We start from the raw sequence: 21,346 nt of genomic DNA, 5'->3' as shown, positions 1-21,346 counted from the left end.
GCGCCACACGACGAATGTCGGAGGTAGAGCGTCGTGGGCACCACACAGTTCCACCGTAGCCCTCGTAATATAAGTCAGTGAAGCACCCGGAGCACCGCGAAAGGGATCAAGGCAATTTTTCTAAATTACTCCGCTTGTGATGAACCCATTGAATAAATGTTTGGTGGAATGTGTTTCTGAAATGTCCATATTTACGTCAAATATATTTCCAGACTGAAGCACAAAATGCTTAGGGACCCAATTATTAACTTAGTGATATTTTATTGAGTCGACTAACTTCGACTACCCAATGTTTCAGCTGTCATTAGACAGAAAAGCCGCTGGACAATAAATGTGCAGTCGTTGGCGTGTTGGGTATTTACCTCTCATATAAGGACTGGTTGAACACCCTTGCCTTATCAATGTACTTGACAAGCAGAGAAACTAAAGTTCGTTTTTTTTCTTTGCCATCTAAACTGCAAAAACGTTCTCCTACTAATTTAACTGAGAAGCATAGTGTCACGCTTGCAAACACAAACATGAACAGATGTCAGTGAATAACTGCCAATACTCGCTGTCACAATAGTGGCGTGATGAGTTCAGAGGGAAGCGAACGATTTTGCTGCCTGTCCCTTCAACAACGTGCATCGAGAATTTGAGATAGTGCGACCTCTAGCAGGATGCCTGCACTAAGACTGTGCGCAGAACCACCAGCCATCTTGGGTCACCTAGTCTTCGTACCAGCCAGACATAATTTCCAAAATAGTTGACGAGGTGGTCCCTCAACTCCACTACAAAAGCCCGTGCTTGATAGTGGCGCCGCGAATGCTGAACTAATGGATTCGGAAAACAGAACTAGGTAAGGAAGCCTCGGTAGCAAACAAGAATGAAGCTATTGAGAAAAAAAATCTATACTCTCATCTATGTAAGGAAAAAAGTGTGCAGAAAGCATTGGAAGAACATTATTACACTCAAGCGCAGGATTCTTGTTGAACTTGCCGAGATAGTATGCTTGAGACGTTCACTGGTTGGCTACGTTCTTTAATATTATAAATCCTCCGAGGGCTGTTGCACCGCCTCTAGAATTGGCCTGCGTCACAAACCGCAAAAATTACCCGCGAACGGAAATATTTTGCACTCCCCAGCACTTGGACAGGGTTAACAAGTTGCAATTTTGAGCTATGAGGGCGCAGTAGAAATATTGCTAAAATTGTTGTGAGGATACATCATGCACAAGTATAGGGATTAGCCCCCCATGTCCCGCAAACTTAAAGTATTTCTGCAGTTTACATGCCAGATGGCCGTCCACGCAAAGATGAAAAAGAGGGGGGGGGAAGTCACGGAAAATATTGGAATAAAAATTTTACTGGAGCATTTCGTGGGCAATTGAGTGGGCCCTTGGCGCAGTGAAGCATACGTTGCTGTGCCTCACCAACCAAGCAATGGGAAGGTGGCTCATATTTCTCGCTCTTGCTCTCCAGTGGTTTACCTTTGTCGGACGACCGGGAAAAGTAGTCAGACGTCTCCGGCTCGATGGCGTGTGATTCTGGTTTGGCTGCCGGAACCTGCACACCCAAAAGCAGTCACTGCAGTCGTAGTGCTTCTCATGAAACTACATTAGTGTTGAAAAAATCTGGAGGGATTGTCAATGACAGCATATAACAACTTACTTGTAACACTATGAGAATGCTGGAATATCAGTGCTCTGGATTTTTTTTTAAGTGGCTTAACGCAAGATGTGGTTATAGCAGCAGAAATAATGTTTCCTGGGATTAAGGTCCGTGCTGGTTCTCCTGAAATACATCTGGCAGCTTATGTTTACTCACGTACAGTACGTTCCCGCACTTTTTAAACATCGACTGTACACAATAGTTCTGCGGAAAGCCGGAAGGTGGAGAGAAGTAATAAAGGGAAAATCAGAAATCCACCCGTTCGCAGTTCAAGAAAAATTCGTCCTAGCCCGGGACACGAACGCGGGACCACCCCCTTTCCTGATCCCCCATTCTACCTTCTGAGCTACCCAAGCGGCTGGCAGATAGAAGGGCGAAGCCGAATTTGTCCAACCTGAAGAAAAGCAAGAGTTTCACGTAATGGTTCTGCGGACACCCGCAAGGTGGAGAGAACTAAATTCGTCCCGGACCAGGACGAATTTTTCTTCAACTGCGAGGCTTTTCTTTCGACGAACCCAAATGAGTTTCCTTTGCAGCAATTGCTACGATCGGGTGGATCACTGATTTCCCTTTATTCATCGACTGCACAAACTATGATCTCGGTTTTTCGATGCTGTTTTATTTATTTGCCACGCATCCGGAGCGAATTATTGTACTGTTGGGTAAATTCCTGACCTTACAAATGAAAAAACAAAAGTAAAATATAAATTCTCATAAATTTGCAGAAATACAAGAGGAATATCTTTTTCAAAAGTTCCAGCCTCAGAGTGCAGCTGGCGTTGTGTTGGGGTACGTGGGAAGCATTTTTCCTCCCTGCTGGCTGTAATCTCTGTGACCACTACCACCTTGCCTCGTGGAAGAACGTCAATCTGGAATTCGTTTTTTTTAGATTTGTTTAAAATGCCTTATAGCCACGAATTGATTCAGCGTAAGGGAAGATGGTGCATGAAAGGTGTATACACAGGAATCGCCAGGGAAAACACCTAATGTAAACAGCGTACACAACGCGTACATAGCTCTGATTTTAAAAAGACCTAAAAACAAGCAAATGATTCAGAGAAAAAGCAGAAGCGAAAATACAGTTAGAAATGTTACAGTGAGCATACCTTGAAGATTCCGTAACACTGCAAGCAATCGTATTATATAAACACAGACGGAAAATTATCACCTGGCGCTAAGTTGAACTGTGCATTTTGCACCGCCTTTTCCTCGTTTTGAACTCCCTTAGCGCAGTATCAATGTGGTTATGACGCATTACTCGCCACCTAGAGCAATATCGGCGCTCTGGGGCAGGCGCCTTAACCGAGTGGTCTATAAAGTCGTGCGGTGAAGCACCGAGCAACCTAAGAAAATCTTTGCCGTGTTCTATTATGCCGCAGGTATTTATGAAGGGAAGCTTGTCAAGCGGCTTTGGTGGTGTTACGTTTCGCCTATGACGCGCGGTGTAGCCGGCGCGAATTCAACGGACGGCGGGGCTTCGTTCAAAGCGGCGGACATTTTGGCCCGTTCGGAGCGGCCGCGACGCATCCCCGCCGAGCGCGTCCCGGCATGTTCAGTGCCACGTGTCTTTGGGTGTGCGTGTGTGTGTGTGCCCACGCTTGTCAAAGCGCGGCAGCTGGGGAGAGGAGCTCCCCCAGTGTGAAGCGAGGACGTCTCACCGGCGCCGGCCCGGCTGATGCGTCACCTCCTTGTCTCTACATGTCTGTCAGTCCGTCCGTGCCTCGCTGTCACGTGGTGTCATCTCGTGACCTTCCTTCTTGCCCGCGACGCCAAGAGTATAAGAGCAGCTGCCCCCGGACGCCAGGAGAGAGGCTCCGATTTCTTCTGTTGAGTAACGTGCTCTCCCGTCTCTCTACTTCGGTCGACCTGACCGCCCGCTCTTTGCGATGCTAGAATAAACAAGTTGTTCTGTTAGCAGTCGCCTCATGCTTTGCTGGGACTTTCGGATGCTTCCATTGTGCCCCAGGCCGCCAGGCCAACGCTACCCTTGGGGCTTGCGACCCATTTGCAACAACGGGCGCCAACGGTCCGGTTGCAACAACGGGTATCAGCACTGAGGTTCCAACAGCTGATGGCAGCGCTGAGGTTCCAATAGCCGGTGCCATCGGTGCGGATCAAACATCTGGTTGCCAGCGGTGGGATCGCGACAACGGAGGCCAGCAGCGAAGATATGCGGTTGACTGTATGCTGAGCAGCACAACGACCATCCGGGAGCAGTGCAACGAGCCCTGTGTGATGACTGGTTGCCTGCAGCGGAACGACTGCGCTGAATTCTTGGCTGCGAGGTTCGGTGAGTGCGGGACTTTCTTCTCCTGAGTTTTGCCAGGCTTTTGTTAGTGTCTGAAACAGAGCTGGTAATTGGGGTTGTCGTTGCTGCCGGGTTAGTTGCGGCAAGACAATAGTAGGCAGTAGAGAAAGCAGCATTCAGAGCAGCCATGGATTTGAAGTCGTTGCGCAAACCGAAATTGTTGGAGCTTGCAAGAGAGTTGGGTCTGGATGTCTCAGACAAACTCAGAAAACCAGAACTGCTAAGGGCTATTCTTGAGTTAGGAGCTGAGGATGACGAGCTGTCGGAATGCCTTGAGACCATTGAGGAGAGGGAGACGGCAAAAAGACAGGAGCGCGAACTTAGAGAGCAACAAGAGAAAGATGAGCTTGAACGAAAAGAACGAAAAGAGAAAGAAAAAGAAGAGCGTGACCGTCAACACGCTTTGGAAATGAAGCGTCTCGAGGTGGAGATGGAACGCGCTCGTAATGGAAGTCAGGCACACGGTGCAGGAGAACGAGTATTGTTTAAAATGACTGACCTGATGCGGCCGTTTAAGCTTGGAGAGGACATTGTTTTGTTCCTGGTTAACTTTGAGCGAACGTGCGAGAAGCAGGGGTTCTCTCGGGAAACGTGGCCACAGCGCTTGCTCACTTTGTTACCCGGCGAGGCGGCCGACGTAGTCGCTCGCTTGGATAGAGAGGAGGCAGAGGATTTCGACAAAGTGAAATCGAGTCTGCTAAAAAAGTACAGGCTGTCGGCGGAGGCGTTCCGTCGGAAGTTTCGAGAAAATGAGAAGGGCAAAATTGAGTCATATACAGAGTTTGCCTACAGGCTAATGTCAAACATGCAGGAGTGGCTCAAAGAAGAGAAAGCGTTTGGTGACCACGAGAAAGTTCTGCAGTGTTTCGGGCTAGAACAGTTTTATAGTCGGTAACCTGAGAACGTGCGGTACTGGGTCTTGGATAGGCCAGACGTTAGTACGGTGGCTAGAGCCGCTGAGCTAGCCGAAGAGTTTGTGACGCGTCGGGCTCGCGGAGCTAAGGACGGTCAAAAGGGTGAATTTGGCTCCAAGTTTGAGAGGCCGAAGTTCACGCCCATGAGAGCAAAGGGGGACACACGTAGTGCGGATGCGAGTGAAAGCAGTCCGACCGAACGTATGGAGACGGCGGCAGCCGAAGCCGAACGCAGAAAGCGGTTCGAGACGAGGCAAGCGCGCGTGTGCTATACGTGCCAGAAGCCGGGTCACTTTTGGGCGCAGTGTCCGGAAACAAAAACAAAAGTAGTGTTTTTGTCATTATGCATCACTGACGAGAACATGAAGCTTCTCGAGCCTTACATGCGAGACCTCCTCCTGAACGGGAAGGAGTGCCGAGTGCTTCGCGATTCCGCAGCTACGATGGATGTAGTTCACCCCTCTTACGTAGAACCCGATATGTTCACGGGCGAGTGCGCATGGATCAAGCAAGCCGTGGAAGCTCATAGCGTGCCTCTGCCCGTAGCAAAAGTGCTTATTGAAGGTCCTTTCGGAGCACTTGAGACGGAGGCGGCAGTGTCATCTATGCTGCCCCCCCAGTACCCCTACCTATTTTCGAACAGGTCCGATCACCTCCTGCGCGAGAAGGGCTTTTGTTTGGTGAGGCTAGCGTTCAGGCCTTAACCAGATCGAAGGTTCGGGAGCTCGCTGCAAAGGCGGTAGTTGCGGGGCCGACGTTGTCGAACAATGAGAAAGGGTCAGAGGCGCAGCAAGCTGATATTCAGAGCACGCCCGAACTGAATAGAATTGAGCCTGTAGTGTTAAAGGCACCAGATGCTGGAGAGGAAATTCTCGATGCGGGAAAGTTAGAAGAGCTATCTGCAGATTTGGTCATCGCGCCTACGTCAGACGGACTTAATAGGTTGCTAAAAGTCAGCCGGTCGGCTTTGATAGCCGAGCAAAAGAAGGATGGCAGCCTAGAAAACATACGCTGCATTGTCAAGGAAGATATCGCCAAGAAAAATGCTCGCTTTGTGGACAGAGGTGGGGTCTAGTACCGGAAGTATCTAGACCGCAGGGGAGTGGAGTTCGATCAGCTGATCGTGCCTCAGTGCTATCGTCAGGATCTGTTGCGCTTGTCGCATGGGGGTTCGTGGTCCGGACACCTAGGAGTTAAGAAAACTAAGGACCGTCTCTTGCAAGAGTACTATTGGCCAGGGTGTTTTCGGGACGCAGACCACTTTGTGAAGACATGTGACACCTGTCAGCGTGTGGGCAAACCAGGGGACAAATCGAGGGCGCCGTTGAAGTTGGTACCTATCATTACGGAGCCTTTTAGACGGCTCGTTATTGATACAGTGGGACCTCTGCCGGTAACAGCCACGGGGTACAGACACATTTTGACTGTGATCTGCCCAGCGACAAAGTTCCCTGAAGCAGTGCCGCTTAAAGAACTCAGCTCAGTTGAGATAGTCAATGCACTACTGTCCATATTTGCGCGAGTTGGTTTTCCTGCGGAAGTCCAATCAGATCAGGGCACAGTGTTTACTAGCGCTTTGACGACGGCCTTTCTCGAAAGGTGCGGGGTAAAGCTGCTACACAGCTCAGTGCACCACCCCCAGTCGAATTCCGTTGAGAAGCTCCACTCCGTCATCAAGCGCGTGTTGAGAGCATTGTGGTTTGAACTACAAACTGACTGGGAGCTGTTTCTGCCTGAGGTGATGTTTGCATTGAGGAGCGCGCCGCATGCGGCTCCGGGGTTTTCGCCAGCTGAGCTAGTGTACGATCGCTCGCTGCGATCTCCGCTTCACATGCTTCGAGACGGATCACTGCCCTCTCCAATGGCTGCAGACCATCTCTATCACAAATGGCCGCCTCCTACACTGGAGCCTCGCTTTGCAACAATATTCCTTTGAGGTGCGTTACAAAAAGGGGAGTCTCAACGGTAACGCCGATGGCTTAAGTCGAAGCCCCTAACGTGGGAATCAGCCTCAAAATTGTTTGTTATTGATGTTTTTCTTCCTGAGGCAGGATTTTTAACATATTGCTTTTGTATAGTGTTTCAAAGTGATAATGTGCTTTCTAGTGCAATTTTCCGATTTGTGGACGCGTTCTGAGTGCTGCCAGACTACTGTAAGGAAGTAGGCAGTAGTATAAAAGGGGAAAGAGCCTGGCATGGCTTAGTGAGGGTTGTGCCGTGCTTGCTGACTGAGCGGCTGAGTTTCGGCGTAGTTCTAACGCTTGCTGGGAACGAGAGAAAAATGAGAACTCTCCCGAAGTCACTTTGCAGTGTCCTGTGTGAACCTGAACGTGAGAACGAGGCCTTCTCGGTGCGCTGCGCTCAAGAAACGCCGAGGGACGACCGACTTCGGTTATGAGCATCATCGAGCGACATCCCTCCGGACAGCGGATGCAGTCCCCTGACCATCGGGATCTCCTTCCCCCGGCGGGGCGGTCTCTTACGTTTCGCCTATGACGCGCGGTGTAGCCGGCGCGAATTCAACGGACGGCGGGGCTTCGTTCAAAGCGGCGGACATTTTGGCCCGTTCGGAGCGGCCGCGACGCATCCCCGCCGAGCGCGTCCCGGCATGTTCAGTGCCACGTGTCTTTGTGTGTGCGTGTGTGTGTGCCCACGCTTGTCAAAGCGCGGCAGCTGGGGAGAGGAGCTCCCCCAGTGTGAAGCGAGGAGGTCTGACCGGCGCCGGCCTGGCTGATGCGTCACCTCCTTGTCTCTACATGTCTGTCAGTCCGTCCGTGCCTCGCTGTCACGTGGTGTCATCTCGTGACCTTCCTTCTTGCCCGCGACGCCAAGAGTATAAGAGCAGCTGCCCCCGGACGCCAGGAGAGAGGCTCCGATTTCTTCTGTTGAGTAACGTGCTCTCCCGTCTCTCTACTTCGGTTGACCTGATCGCCCGCTCTTTGCGATGCTAGAATAAACAAGTTGTTCTGTTAGCAGTCGCCTCATTCTTTGCTGGGACCTTCGGATGCTTCCAGTGTGCCCCAGGCCGCCAGGCCAACGCTACCCTTGGGGCTTGCGACCCATTTGCAACAACGGGCGCCAACGGTCCGGTTGCAACAACGGGTATCAGCACTGAGGTTCCAACAGCTGATGGCAGCGCTGAGATTCCAATAGCCGGTGCCATCGGTGCGGTTCAAACAGTGGCTACCACGGAGGACGACTCCGTTGTCTACAACAGTGACATGGAGGACAGCACTCGTGGTTTTATTGTTTTGCAGCGTACACTTCGTTGGAATTTTGTCTTGATGTGAGAACTGGTCTTCTCACGCGTTCTATTCGTGAACGAAAGTTAAAACTGCGCAAACATCGAGGACAGTTGGAAGCAACGCACATTATCTGACAAGCACTTGTCCTTCCTTCTACCTGTCATCCTTTTTTAGTGCCTTTTTAACCTTCCTTCAAGTATCGACCAAGTAGCCAGAAAGAACGTCCTGCCAAAGCTTTATATTCACGGTCGCGTTATTTACGTTAGATTGTTAATTAGAAAAGATGAAAGGCACAGTATATAATGTCATCAATCAGCAAAAATTTAAGTGCGAGACATACAACTGCTTCATAACTGCTTTAGACATACAACTGCTTACAACATACATACAACTGCTTTAACGAGAAGAAAGGCGGTTAACCGAGGGGCCCGATTTTTATTAGTCATATTATAAGAAGCTTTTTATAATACAACTGCTTTAGACATACAACCATTTTTATAATACAAAAAACAAGTCTCTTTATTTGCACTTTCTGTTTCCTCCCCATCCTATGCAAATGCACTTTTCTGCTGATGGGAGGGCTACAAGCAAGAGTTAGAGAACCACAAAGCAACAGCTACAAAATGAGGCATCCTGAACTACTGCAGAAATTTCCCCAGCTTTTCATATTTCTGTAAAAATTATCGTTTATAGGGAAAATAAAACAAGTGAGTGGATTTATGAATGATAGGAAGCGTTCAAGAAGACCAAAGTCGGCAAGAGTGCCTAATGTTGTCGGGAGCATTTTTGAAGAAAAATGTTTTGAAGACACAAAGTTCCATGCATCCGATGTCTGAAAAAGAGGAGCACCTCAATGTTTATTCAAGTCAAATTGTGGGAGTTAAGGCCCTGACAGTGCACACTGACCTATTAGGAACACCTTACTGAAGGGCTCCCAATTAATTTCGACAACCTGGTGCTTATTAGGCCGCACCTAAACCAAAGTACAGGGTTAATTCTGGATTTTACTCCTATCGGAATGGGGCTGCCGTGTCTAAAACTCGAATCCGCTACCTCGTGCTTGGCGGCAGAAGAGCTTAGACACTTGGCTGGCATTGTTTCCAAATCTTCCGCTGGAAGTATGGTGAACAAGAAGCTGCTCAACTTTCTCCGAGGTTTAGGAAGACGCTGCGCTGGCTCAGTACATAAAACGATCCGGGGTCAGATGGTTAAGGACCTGCTCAAGTGCTTGAGCAACACATCGCATCTGTTTTGTAGTGATATACAAGGTTGTCTTCAATATCAAGCAACTCATAAACGCCTGAAACGATTTGGGTACTGAAAGGAAACCTCAGTGAAGCCAACTAGATTCGTAGGAAGAACTACCTCCAGATTTTCACATACCGAATCATAGCGACTGTTTTGGGGTAGGCACTTCTGGTAATATAGAACGAAAGAAATCAATTTGAAGTACATCCTTACCCAGAAGCCTCTGCCTTCGATGAATCTTGCTTTTTTAAGTACGTCCAACGATAATTTTCTGTGGGTGACGAAGCCCGGACGAGAAAGTGACGACATCGTAAACGTGTAGAGTGCGTGTTTTGACTGTTTTGGCGTTGGTTTGTGTAATGAGTGAGGTCTGCGCCGTAGCGTTATGTTCTGTATCAAACTTAAGAAGAGCAAGGAGAAGGATCTACTTATACAGGCACGATACTACGTACATATTCTATGCTTAGAACCTTTAAAGCACGTCGAAAACGCGGCGTGCCTACTAACAAGCTTAAGTGGGGCTTTCATTAAAATGAGCCGCGATTGTGCACCTACAGATGCTTTCTTGTGGGATGACTGATCGGGCCGGCGTTTACCGCTCCATCGGGTATATGCCCAAAGCATTACATGCGGCTTGCCCAGCTCGATTATTATCTCTTGATCTCAAATACAACATAGGCGTTCCCCGCATGATTTGTGATACACACTGGTCTCTTCCACTCTCTTACCACTGCACGTAGCATCTTTCGTTCAGTCGCGCTTACCGTTGTCGGTGGGAAGATGCAATTAACTGGTTTGCAAGAGCTGTTTGGCTTCTTGTACGTTCTTATATTTGCAGAGCGAGCCTTCAAGATGCAAAGTTTGGCTGCACTCATGCGCTGGGTTTTCAATCGCCTGCCAGTTGCTTTTCCTACCAGTGATGCAGAGTGCAAGGGAAGAATCGCTGACTGCTTGCTGTCGCATTCCGTTTAATACCTGGGCAGTGGTGCCTGTAGTGGCTTGACAATCACATTGAGGATTTCATTACGCACTGCTCGTTTATGTGCTCACTGAAATGTGTCTACCGGGACATTTGAGAACACAACTTACATTTGTTAGCAAAGGTTGCTCCTTCCTGGATGTGGTGTGCTGTCGCAAAACGGGTAAGTGCAAAGCACGTCGTAAGAGCTGTTGCCCCTAGCTTCAGAAGCAGCGGTATGTAAACATCAAATATAGCTAAGCATACAAGTAGGAGGCCGCCTAGCATAGCAGCAGTTACGTTCGGCAATCGTGACAGCCGACGCACTCTTTTGAAAGAGCGAGATAGTTCGCAAGTGCCAGTCGCCTGCGAGAGAAGTCTCGCCTTCGCAGCGAGCAGGCGTCGTAGCAGACGACACTTGTAGCATCTCTCTCAAGGTCGCCACACTCTCTCACAATACAAAATGTTTGATATCGAATATATATTTGATGAATATTTTGATGCAAGCAGAAGCGCAGTTGTTATTGCTGCTGTAAAAAAAATTATTAACTGGTGCTAAATCGGGAGAAAGATTGCAGAACGATACATACCCTGCTGTGCGCTGGTGGTAAACCGTCCTTCGATCTCAAAGTCATGCCAACTTTACGGGATGCATTGTGCATTATATACAATACAGGGGCGTAGCCAGGGGGGGCCTTGTGGGGCTTCAGCCCCCCCCGAAATTTTTTCGTGCTGTCCATGAACCGCCGACCAAAGCGACCCCCGGCGCCGGAAATCACTCTGGATTTTGTCTAGAATGTCTTTTTGACGCTCGAAAAGACATTTAACTGCGAAGATTGCAAACTCGGGCTGGATTTCGTGGCAACGCCCATACACCGGGAGTCACATTACGCCAAGCAGTCCCATCCGAGCCCAAAGTTTCAAGGGCGCTTTGATGGTGAGCGGGCTCGCCGCGGCATCACTCTGAGGCCACGAAATCTATGGAGCGCATGGATATCAATTGCGAAACTTTATGGGTATAAATCTCATAAGCTCTTGATGTGAAAGGTGCATTGACATTTCCAAAGTTGTGCTTTATATTTTCAATTGCGGAACTTTGTGGGCTTAATGTTGTTATAAACATTTGGTGCCAAAGATCTATTGACTTTTCTAAAGTCTTACATCGGAACATACAACTAGACAAGCCAAATCAACACACTAGCAGACGAGTTGACATAGCAGGCAGCGAGGTCCAATGAGACGAAGCGTTGGGGTGGTTCATTTGTGCCGTCATGTCACATAAAAAAATATCAACACTTTTTTTAACCTACACCAGAACATTCATGACAAGACACTAAAGCCAGCCAAACTAACTACGTTCTTATTTATTTTTTCTACTATGACTTCTATTCGCGAGGACACATTGAGCCTCTTCAATGTTTTTTTTGTTCTCGCTACCCTACCCACGGGCTGCCAGAGCCAACCAGAGCGCAAACGTTTTTCTCGTATACCCCCGACCACCATGCGGTGCACTTCGGTGCGCGTTCGGTTTGCTCTGGCCGAGTGGATTTTCACCGGACAAGGTTTTGGACGCTTTCTGGCTAGCAGACGAGAAAAAAAATGGTCGCTCGCCGCCATCACTGTGGGGACTCGAAGGATTGCACCGCATTCCTTGAGCGGAACCTTTCCGGAAAGTCTTGTTTCGCCGCTGTAGGATACTGAGCAGTATGCGTATGGTTCTCAGTGGACCAAGCGTCTCATGTTTTCTTCGGTATTCCTTCCGTAGCCCCATTAGGTGCCCGAAGTAGGCATTAGATTGTGGCCAACATACTTTCCTATGCGTTTTTTTATTCATTTTGGTGCCTCCGCCTCACAGAAAAAAAAATACATTGTTGCGGCGCAGCGAAAAGTCGCATGGTGAAAGTTCGATTTGGATACTTCTTTTGCGGAAAGTAATGGGCGACGGGACGCTTCAGTTGCCGGATACGTTTATTATATTATTGCGAAAGCAATTATATGGACACTCCAGGCGCATTCCTGCCATCGCCCTCATGTTTCGTATAAAGTCCAAGGGTGATAACATCGTGACTACGCGCTGCATGCTGTATGTGCGAGTGAAAGCGTAGGAGGGGAGGTGGAATGGGTGAGCCGACGATGGTGGCTCAGTCTTGTGTGCGCAAAGGAGAAAAGCGGGGAGCAAGCGCGCCGCCTTCCGTCGCGCGCAATACATCGGGGGGAGTGGATGGAATGGGGGCGGAATCTACGATTCTGTGAATCCATGATTGTGCAATATGTTTATTTGCCTTGTTTGACGCATTATATACAGTTACTTCTTACATACAAGACTCATTGGAGACTTATACGTATACTTAAATATATTGTTGCGAGGTTTTGTGTATACATGCGAACTTTGTTTCCAGTGACACTTTTTTGTCCTTTATGAAGCCGTATTTTCGCATTTGCATATCCCATTGTATCTTTGCATTTCTAATGTACGAGGGCGAGTCAAATGAAAGTGAACCTACCCTAACCGCGCAATAATGGTTAGGTTCATTATCTGCGAGGCATGCGCGCAGGGGAACGGCATGTCTCATTTACAAAAGTGACACGCAGGTGTGAAAATAAATGTTCTTTAATGCTCTCATAGACTGGGTTGAATATGGTTGCGTCACATAATGGACACTTGAAAAGTTGAACCGCTCGGTGTCGCGAATTTTTCGACAGCTGAAGGTGTTTTCACAACAGAAATTAATCACCATATGACTGCCATGTACGTTGAACACTGCATTTCATTGACCACTGTGAAGCGTTGGAGCAAACGGTTCAAAGGACGTTGCAAAGACATTGCAAGACCGGGCCAAAACCATGGTGCAATCACCCCCTACACAATTTCAAAGGTTCATGAGCTGCTGAAACAAGAACAGAGGATAAGCATCGATGAACCGGCAGACCGTCTGAACATCAGTCACGGTTCGGTTCACGCCATAATTCATGAGCTTCTTGGTTATCGGCTCTTTGGTGCGCAATGGATCCCCAAGATTTTTATCCATCGCGAGAAGACGGAGAAGTTTCGCGTTGCCTTGACTCATCTGATCGGGTATCACAATGAGCATGACGACTTCTTGTTTGCAACTGTGATCGGGGACGAACCTTGGTGCTACTATTACGAGCCTGAAACACGACGGCAAAGCTTACAGTGGAAACATTCGAATTTACCACGCCCAAAGAACGTAAAGGCCATCATTTCCCCTGAAAAGGTGTTGTTGACTTTTTTTTTCAATCGACAGGGTCCATTACTGATAGAATTTGCTAAATCTTGAGAGGCTATCAATTGTTTCCGATATTGTGAAACGCCAGAACGGCAGTGTGTCGCAATCAAGAACGAACAACGTGGAAAATTGACGAATGGGGTCATCTTGTTCCACGACAATGCCTGTCCCCACGTCGCTTATGTGGTTAATACAAAACTGGCAAAGTTCAAGTGGGAAAGGCTGCAACATCCGCCATACAGCTCAGACCTGTCACCTTGCGACTTCTACATTTTGGGGCAACCGAAAAAACAGCTCAAGGGAACCAGATACAGACTTTTTGAAGCAGCAACCCAAGGAGTTTTATAACACGGGAATCACGCAACTTCTAGTCAATAGGACAAATGTCTAAACTCTCATGAAGACTACTTTTAAATAAAGTACCCCGTTGTTGGCTCATTCATTTGACTTGCCCTCATATATCTTGCAGAACTCGCTGCTTTTTATAGGTGCTCTCTGTCGCGACTATAACTTGGGTGCAATTACTCACGATACACGACAAGGGACAGCTACTCCTGCGTAATACATTGGAACAAACGACAGCGTCATGGAGATTTTTCACTGGCCATTGCATATATACAAGAATGTAAGCACGGTTCTTGAATGACAAAATTTCATTAACATATTTGTCCTCAACTTGTTCAGTTCATTGCCTTTTAATTTTTCTTATCAGCGGCATGGACTGCTTTCCTGGTTTCGAACTGATATAGTTCCAAAGTTCATGTGATATTTTTTTTACTTAATAAATGGACAAAAAACTTGGAAGCATTGAAGTCAGTTATGTTGGGCACAATTTTTGGCACATAGGAGTACAATATTTTTTTGAAAAAATACATATTTTACTTGTATTTACAGGGCGTAGCTTTCAAGAATTCGTTTGCAGCATCTTTGGCAATGACAATGCAGTTATTATTCATGTATTTGATCCTTCGATAAATTGTTTAAGAGGAAGCTTTAGCTCGGGCCCAATCCGACGCGGCCTATTCAAATACTTGTAAAACGCAGAAACGCTTTTCCGAGATAATCCTGCTAATCGCTTTTATTGAAATTGGTTGCATTTGAGAGAGAAAGTTAAATCCTAGTGTCTGTTGGAAACAGAACTTCGACTTAGGGCCTGAATTTTCTTTAAAATATTTTAGAAAATTCGAAAGTTTGAAAAAATAGAAGCACAACTTTTACAAACTAATAGCTACATGCATGAAGAACAGATATTGTGGTTCTGTAAACGGCATTTATTATAACAGTCAAAGCGGACAAGTTTGCTGTGTCAATTTGTATCTTACGTGAATTGGTTACGTTGTGCACAAGGGTTCTGCAAAAGCCGTATTTCCACAATACTAAATTTTTTTGAGATTCATATGTAACATATCTATTTTGTCCGCTGTAGATGTACTAATTGATGCAATTCACAGAATTGTGATATCATTTTTCATTGTTGAGTCACGGAGTTTTAAACTTGATAGTTTCGTTTTCTGAAAATGTTCAATTTTGGCCAATTTTTTTAATAAATAATTGACCACCTAGATGAAAAATTCGAAGCCAGTAGTCACTAGAATTAAACTTTTTTAATTGTAACAAACCTCCTCAAATTTGATGAAGTGGCTGCAGGGAAAAACAAATTCCCCTTCTACATGTACTTAAATAGGAGCACAGGAGCTAAAGCTTCCTCTTAAGGAGGAGGCTGAGCTGCAACGTGCAGCTATATATATATATATATATTGGGCCCGTGGCGTAGCCCCCCCCCGAACAAAATTTCTGGCTACGCCACTGATACAATACTGTAGAAATAAAATTATAATTTACGCGAAAATATTTTAATTCAACTTCGTTTACTACGCTGCAAGCATATGCCACTGCTCGAAAGATCGAAGTCAATCCGAAGCCTGTACTTCCCATCATTCCCATCTAGGTTGAGGCAACCCCCAGGAGTGCCCCCAGGAGAGCCCCCGTAGACACTGCCGCCACATTTCTCTCTAGGGTATTTATTTAGAAACTCCATGACTTGCACACGAAGAAACAAAGCGCGGGGCGCGATAGGATCTTATCGCACTTCGACTTTGGGCGGAACATGACGGTGCTACGCTACCGCAGTTTCTCTCGGTCGCGCGGCGCGCAATTTGAGCCCTACACTCTAAAAACTAGGAAGGGTATCGCAGGAGTGAAGCGGCCGGTTCACTCTTCAAAGCGTCGTTTTACTCTCGCAAAATGTCGAGGAGAGTGAAATGCATTGTTCACTCTCTCACGAAGGAGAGAGTGAAATGTGCTTTTCACTCTCCCCTTCAGAGAGAGAGAGTAGTTCTACTCTTGCGGCAATAGAGAACAAAACGTAGCGTAATCTTCTGCTTCAACTGTAGGTGGCTGGCCCCGAACATGGCAATGTATCATTCATGCACGCTCGCTGAGCAAAGAACACATCGTTTTACATCTAAGAGAACAGGCCGCCGCAGTTCAAAGGAATACGTAGCGAGCGCTCTAATTTTTCACTCGGAGTTGTCCACCGCGCGCGCGCGCGCTCAAGATCGCGGAACAACACAGCACCGGAGAAAGGTGATCGGTACAGCGAGCAGCGTCGCAGGCCTGCAGCCAGGGGAGATCGTGTATCAGCGATCTCGCGTTGCCACGAAAACACGACAGTCGTTCGTCATGCCTTGGATATAACAACAAATCCTCCACGGTAAGTGAATTCTAACTTAGGTGCACATTCTCCGTATATGTCATGTTATCGCCAGGAAGTCGTCGCTGCGCTTAGCCGACGCGATTGACAAAGGACTAGGCATACGCGCTGTGTCTCTCGATGTCAATCGAAAAAGCCAGTCGTGGCGATAACTGCATGTGATTTTATCACTTTGCCGTTGTCCGTAAGAGCTTTAAAGATCGCAAACGCTGCCAGAACTATGGTATGTTCAATAAGACGCCAGGCGAGAGGACGCTTAAAATGGTTCATTCACCAGCCCGTGATTCCGAGCCTATGCGGAGCGTGATTAGCGTGCGTTTTGTGTGTTTGAATTTATTCAGTTGGGCAGTCTACTGTGTACGGAACGCTGTTGAACTAAGGAATCACATAACAGAAGGCGTCGTTTTGCTGGCAGCGTGCTTTTTTTATAAATAAACCGCGCGCTTGACGGTGTTTCGCGCAGGGGGAATCTGCGACCACTGAAGTTACGTGCAGCACCAGTGCTAGTTAGAAACTTTGCCGCAGGCATTCAGCTGCATGCTGCAAGAGGTCAGTTAGGCGCGTTATCTTGAACTTTCTGAAAACGCATGAGGAATCCATGTTTTATGCTGAAAAAAGCATAAACCCCATATATAAGCGATCTTGCGCGCGGCAGCTACAAGCGACGCGATGGAGATGGCTGTCGCGTTCGCTCGTCGCCTACAAGTCGTACTCCGTGCGAGCGACGATATTGAGCGACGCCTCCCCGGTGTTGCCGGCATGAGGGCTGCAATCACGCGTGACGCATGCTTTAGTAATTTACGTTGATGTATTTTACTATAAAAAGTAGCATAAAATATTTGCGGAGGTCTTGCCGTAGGTTCTTATCCTTGCACGTATAAAAATTGAATTATTCGCTCGTTCCGCGCGACAATCGGTAGTATTTGAGCGATGTACATACATCCAGTTCCGGCTTCGCGCTATTGGCTAGTCGCTCATAGCACTTTCGGGCGACGAGCGACGATTTCTAGATTTCCAGAACCGAGCCATCTGTTCAAGCGACGGCCCGTTTTGTCGCTCGAAGCCGTCGCCGTCGCGCAATAAATCGCTCTCACAGTGTTTATCCCTAAGACTGAACTGTTTTTGCTCATGTATTGAAATGGTGTGATTATAGGTAGGTCTGGTTTTGTCTCCTGTTGCGGTTTTCGTGCACGGTGCGAAACTGAAAGGATGCTTATGTCTACGAACTCGGTGAATTGTCGAGCAGCTAGTTATGCATCGGCATTGAATAATATAACGGCTGCTGTGTGGAATTACAATTGCAAAAGCGCTTTGCATACGCTTGTTGTTTTGGACATGCCTGTGCATTTGCTAATATGAGTTGGCGTGTCAGAGTTATGTCATATGAATAGCTAACTCAGCCTTCCTCTGGGGGTTACAAGTGTATTGTGTGTATTTTGCTATTGCATGCAAGATCAAAATGTGTTTATCGCTTGAATATTTTTAGTAGAGAAATAATATCAAAATAAAATGTTGCTTTGATTCCGTGTTACCAGTCTGTCGTACACAGAACAACAGGTTGGTGTAATAAACTAATAATTGCGGTTTAACTGCAACTTTTACACGCCTTCACGAATCTAAAATGCTAAATTTCAAACTGCAGCAGTAGTCGGGTGTGTCAAAAATGAACTCCATTGCGCACCTCATACATGAAAATAAGTTCATGCCTTTTAGTAAGCTTAGATGCAGGCTGCAGTGAGCTTTTTTGTTAGTATTGAAATGTGGGTAAGCTTGCCATAATAAGCCTTGTTGCCCTTTTTTATAGGCACATCCATATATCCATTGAACTGAAGGACAATATTTTCATCCCTACTGAGCAACATGTTTGCAGCTATAATCCTCAAATTATGGCTTCAGCAGTGGCACAACCAGGGATGGTGCGGGGGGCACACTGGGCACGTGCTTAAGATGTGTCACAAGTGGTGTTTGCGATACACCAGACTCATGACAGGCCTATGATGTCTGAGAATGACCAATATTCTATTCATTAGCAGGAGTATTCTAACATTCGTGCCAAACGAAGATGAACTGTCCGTTATTTCTTGTTTGTTTAAATCTAAAATTGAAGTTAATTTAGCAGTTGACTGTTGCAGTCATTTGGATGTTTTGCATGCATTTCACTAAGAAGACTAAGAGCTAAGACTTTCTTTTATTGCCATGGCCTTGACTGTCTTGATGTTGTTTTGCACCATGCCCTTGTGTTGACTTTTGCATACAATATTTTTCAGGCACCCGCTTTATATAACGCAAGAAAGCAGCTGCAAGGACACGAGGATGTGAAAGAGCCAGTGCAGAGGAGCCAATGCCAAGAAATCAAAACACATTGGCATGCAATTTGGACAAGAAAACTAGTATGTGGGTTTATTGGGTGTACCATTTGACCAAATGTAAACAAAATCAAGATACAGTATGTTACCCCAAGATGAAAATTCTTACGTGCTCCAGGCAGTCATCTTAACATGGTATATTTATGTAATGTCTCCGATTGGAAAGTCAAATCAAGTATGCTCTCTGTAGACAAACACATAGCAGCAAGTGTCATTGAAAGGTTAGAAATGTGTTTTAAAAAAGCTGATTAGTTCTGAGAAGTGACTGCTTTTTGTCTTGCCTCTCAACAGATACCTCCATCTGATATAAAAATAGTGGTACAATGAAATTGCATATTTGCTTAGTGACATGATACATACTTGCAATGAGCACGGTGCCTGTGTTTACTATAAAAAACAGCCCATGCTTGGTTAGGTTAGGCCCATTACAACATGCAGGCATGGGTGATTGGCACTTTTTATTTCTGTGTCGTGAGGTTTATTTACGTGCGTATAGGTGCAATGGCACGCAGTATGGCTAGTACAAAAAGGGGGGGGGGGGGGGCTCAGATATATGTAGCTCACTGTACACGACACAGGGCAAAGGAAATCCGTGTTCAGCAACTACGTTAAATGCCATGTACGTAAATTTTACAACGCTACTCATTCGAAGCGCGCACAGGTGCATATTGAAGAAAAGTTTTCCAGGGTACGTAATTTAGTGCATCATTTACACTAATTTTGCTCTAACCACAAGACATAATGATTTGAATATACTGCACGGAAAAACCTAGAGCGAATCTTCGTGTGTATACATAAAGTCATTCCTATGCATTAGGTTTTTCGCGTAATGCATTACCTGTTGACAGCCTATCTTATCATGTGTACTCTGTTTACATTACAGTTGTTTATTAGTTTACTCATTTGTTTTGCAACTTATGAAATGCCGGTGTATATATATTTTCAACATTTGACATAACCCTGTATGTTTTGTAGGGACAACCCAGGACGTGCATTTCTCAGCACCCAGTCAACTGCCAGAAGTGACTCAAACACAGGCCACCAGTAAGTGGACATCAGTTGCAATTTCACATTATGAAGTTGGCTGCTGCCTTGTACTGAGGCTTTTTTTTTAATGAGATAGTGGTGTCGTTCTAATGTACATTTTGACCACAAAGGTGCGATCATGTCTCACAGAGGCATATATGGTTGCTATTCTCTGCGAGGGACGTGTTCTCGTGTTCGTGAAGCATTTGTGTTTGGCAGTATTGTCGCCCAATGTGTCAGATATAAGCACTGTAACTCGCCACTGCCGGCAAGTAGTTGCGAGAAACACAATATATTATGACGCTGTAAAGTTATTTCATTAATTCGAAGGAAAATTTTGCAGCTGGAAAAAAGGTTGCTATTCCAGGTAAACATGTCTTTTTCTCACAAGGTATTTAACCAAACTGTGGATGCGCGAAATTCGTGACTTATGAATAGATTTTAATTCATCCTTTAGTAATGCTTCTAAAAGAGACTAGAAATAGCATGTGACTACCTCTCCAATCAGCAGATCATACACTTACAGTCATAAGTGGTAGTTCCATGCAGTCTCGCACTCTATATAACCTTTCCTTTTAGCACCATTGGAACTGGCGGCTGCGTTTTCAGAAGGAGGAGTGCAGTTGGCACTGTTTATGTATGTGTGAAGTCGGTTTTCTTTGTATGTGTTGGCTCACTGACACAAACAGTGCAAAAATCAGTTGTACCATGAGGCTGACGACGCCTTCTGCTGGTAGAAATGTGGCACTTCATATTTTATAGTACTGCATGACATTTAAATCAAAGCTAGCACATAAAATGATCAAAAAAACTAACCGCTGTTACAGCTATTTTCCTCAAAGAAAGCTTGTCCTTTACGGGCTGTGTTAATCTGAGCTCTCCACCGATGTTTCAGTAGTGAATCCCTTAGTGAGTGAGAGATTGGGGTCAATTAATTGTGTTAGTCTTTAAATGGTGTCCTAATTATGTGTATTTGTTCCAACAAAGTTGTCTAGATTACTTTATTGTGTAGTGTAAAGCTTATGAAACCATAAGCAACTAGTGAGTTACTAACATGCATATGCATTTGTCACTATACAGCTGGCACTCGGCTGTACCACTGCAGTGCTGTGGAAATTGCCAGCACCAGCGGCTTTGCAACAGCTGTTTCACAGCATGTCGGTATGTGCTAATTTATAGTTATGTTGGGATGGGTTAGTATTATGGACTACTGCTACTCAGTATTGTGACAGATCCGTATGATAAGTGATGTAATGGGCACAGTGAAAACCTGTGAATGTTTTACTATGGTAAATAAAAAGGCTCTCCTTTTAGTCACTGGAGCAGGGGAGAAGAGCATGCAGGCACTCCTGAATGTACATATATTTCAAAACATGAGAGAGACATATATATATATATATATATATATATATATATATATATATATATATATATATATATATATATATATATATATATATATATATACATACAATTAAACTAAAGGCAGGGACATTCCATCTTTCATTTTGAATTGACTTGTACAGCGCAAAAATAGAACACTGACCACAGAGAAGCCCACATGTTAACAGGTTTGATACACACAATAATTCAACAGATTTGATACTTCAGGTGTGCTATTTTATGCCAGGGGAAGGGAAAGGGGACAAAACCAGAAAAAAGTGGAGTGGA

General features: G+C 46.0%; 1 protein-coding gene and 1 long non-coding RNA gene across 3 annotated transcripts in view; one reads left to right on the top strand and one right to left on the bottom strand.

Moving 5' to 3' along the window:
* LOC135909841 (uncharacterized) overlaps positions 1–21,346 on the bottom strand; it is a 274,704-nt gene that overhangs the window by 227,558 nt on the left and 25,800 nt on the right. For both annotated transcript variants that reach the window (XM_065441885.1, XM_070529765.1), the window contains exon 3: positions 1,469–1,544. In XM_065441885.1, the coding sequence (XP_065297957.1) occupies positions 1,469–1,544 (76 nt within the window). The remainder of the gene's footprint in view (positions 1–1,468; positions 1,545–21,346) is intronic.
* On the top strand, positions 16,159–19,693 carry LOC135909821 (uncharacterized). The gene is made up of 3 exons (XR_011510027.1): positions 16,159–16,283; positions 18,551–18,673; positions 19,625–19,693. It is a non-coding gene; the product is annotated as an uncharacterized lncRNA (long non-coding RNA).

The sequence above is a fragment of the Dermacentor albipictus genome, unplaced genomic scaffold, assembly GCF_038994185.2.
Source record: "Dermacentor albipictus isolate Rhodes 1998 colony unplaced genomic scaffold, USDA_Dalb.pri_finalv2 scaffold_30, whole genome shotgun sequence".
Classification (NCBI taxonomy): Eukaryota; Metazoa; Arthropoda; class Arachnida; order Ixodida; family Ixodidae; genus Dermacentor; species Dermacentor albipictus.
The sequence above is the reverse complement of the archived record's forward strand: the minus strand, read 5'-3'. Positions and strand labels throughout refer to the sequence as shown.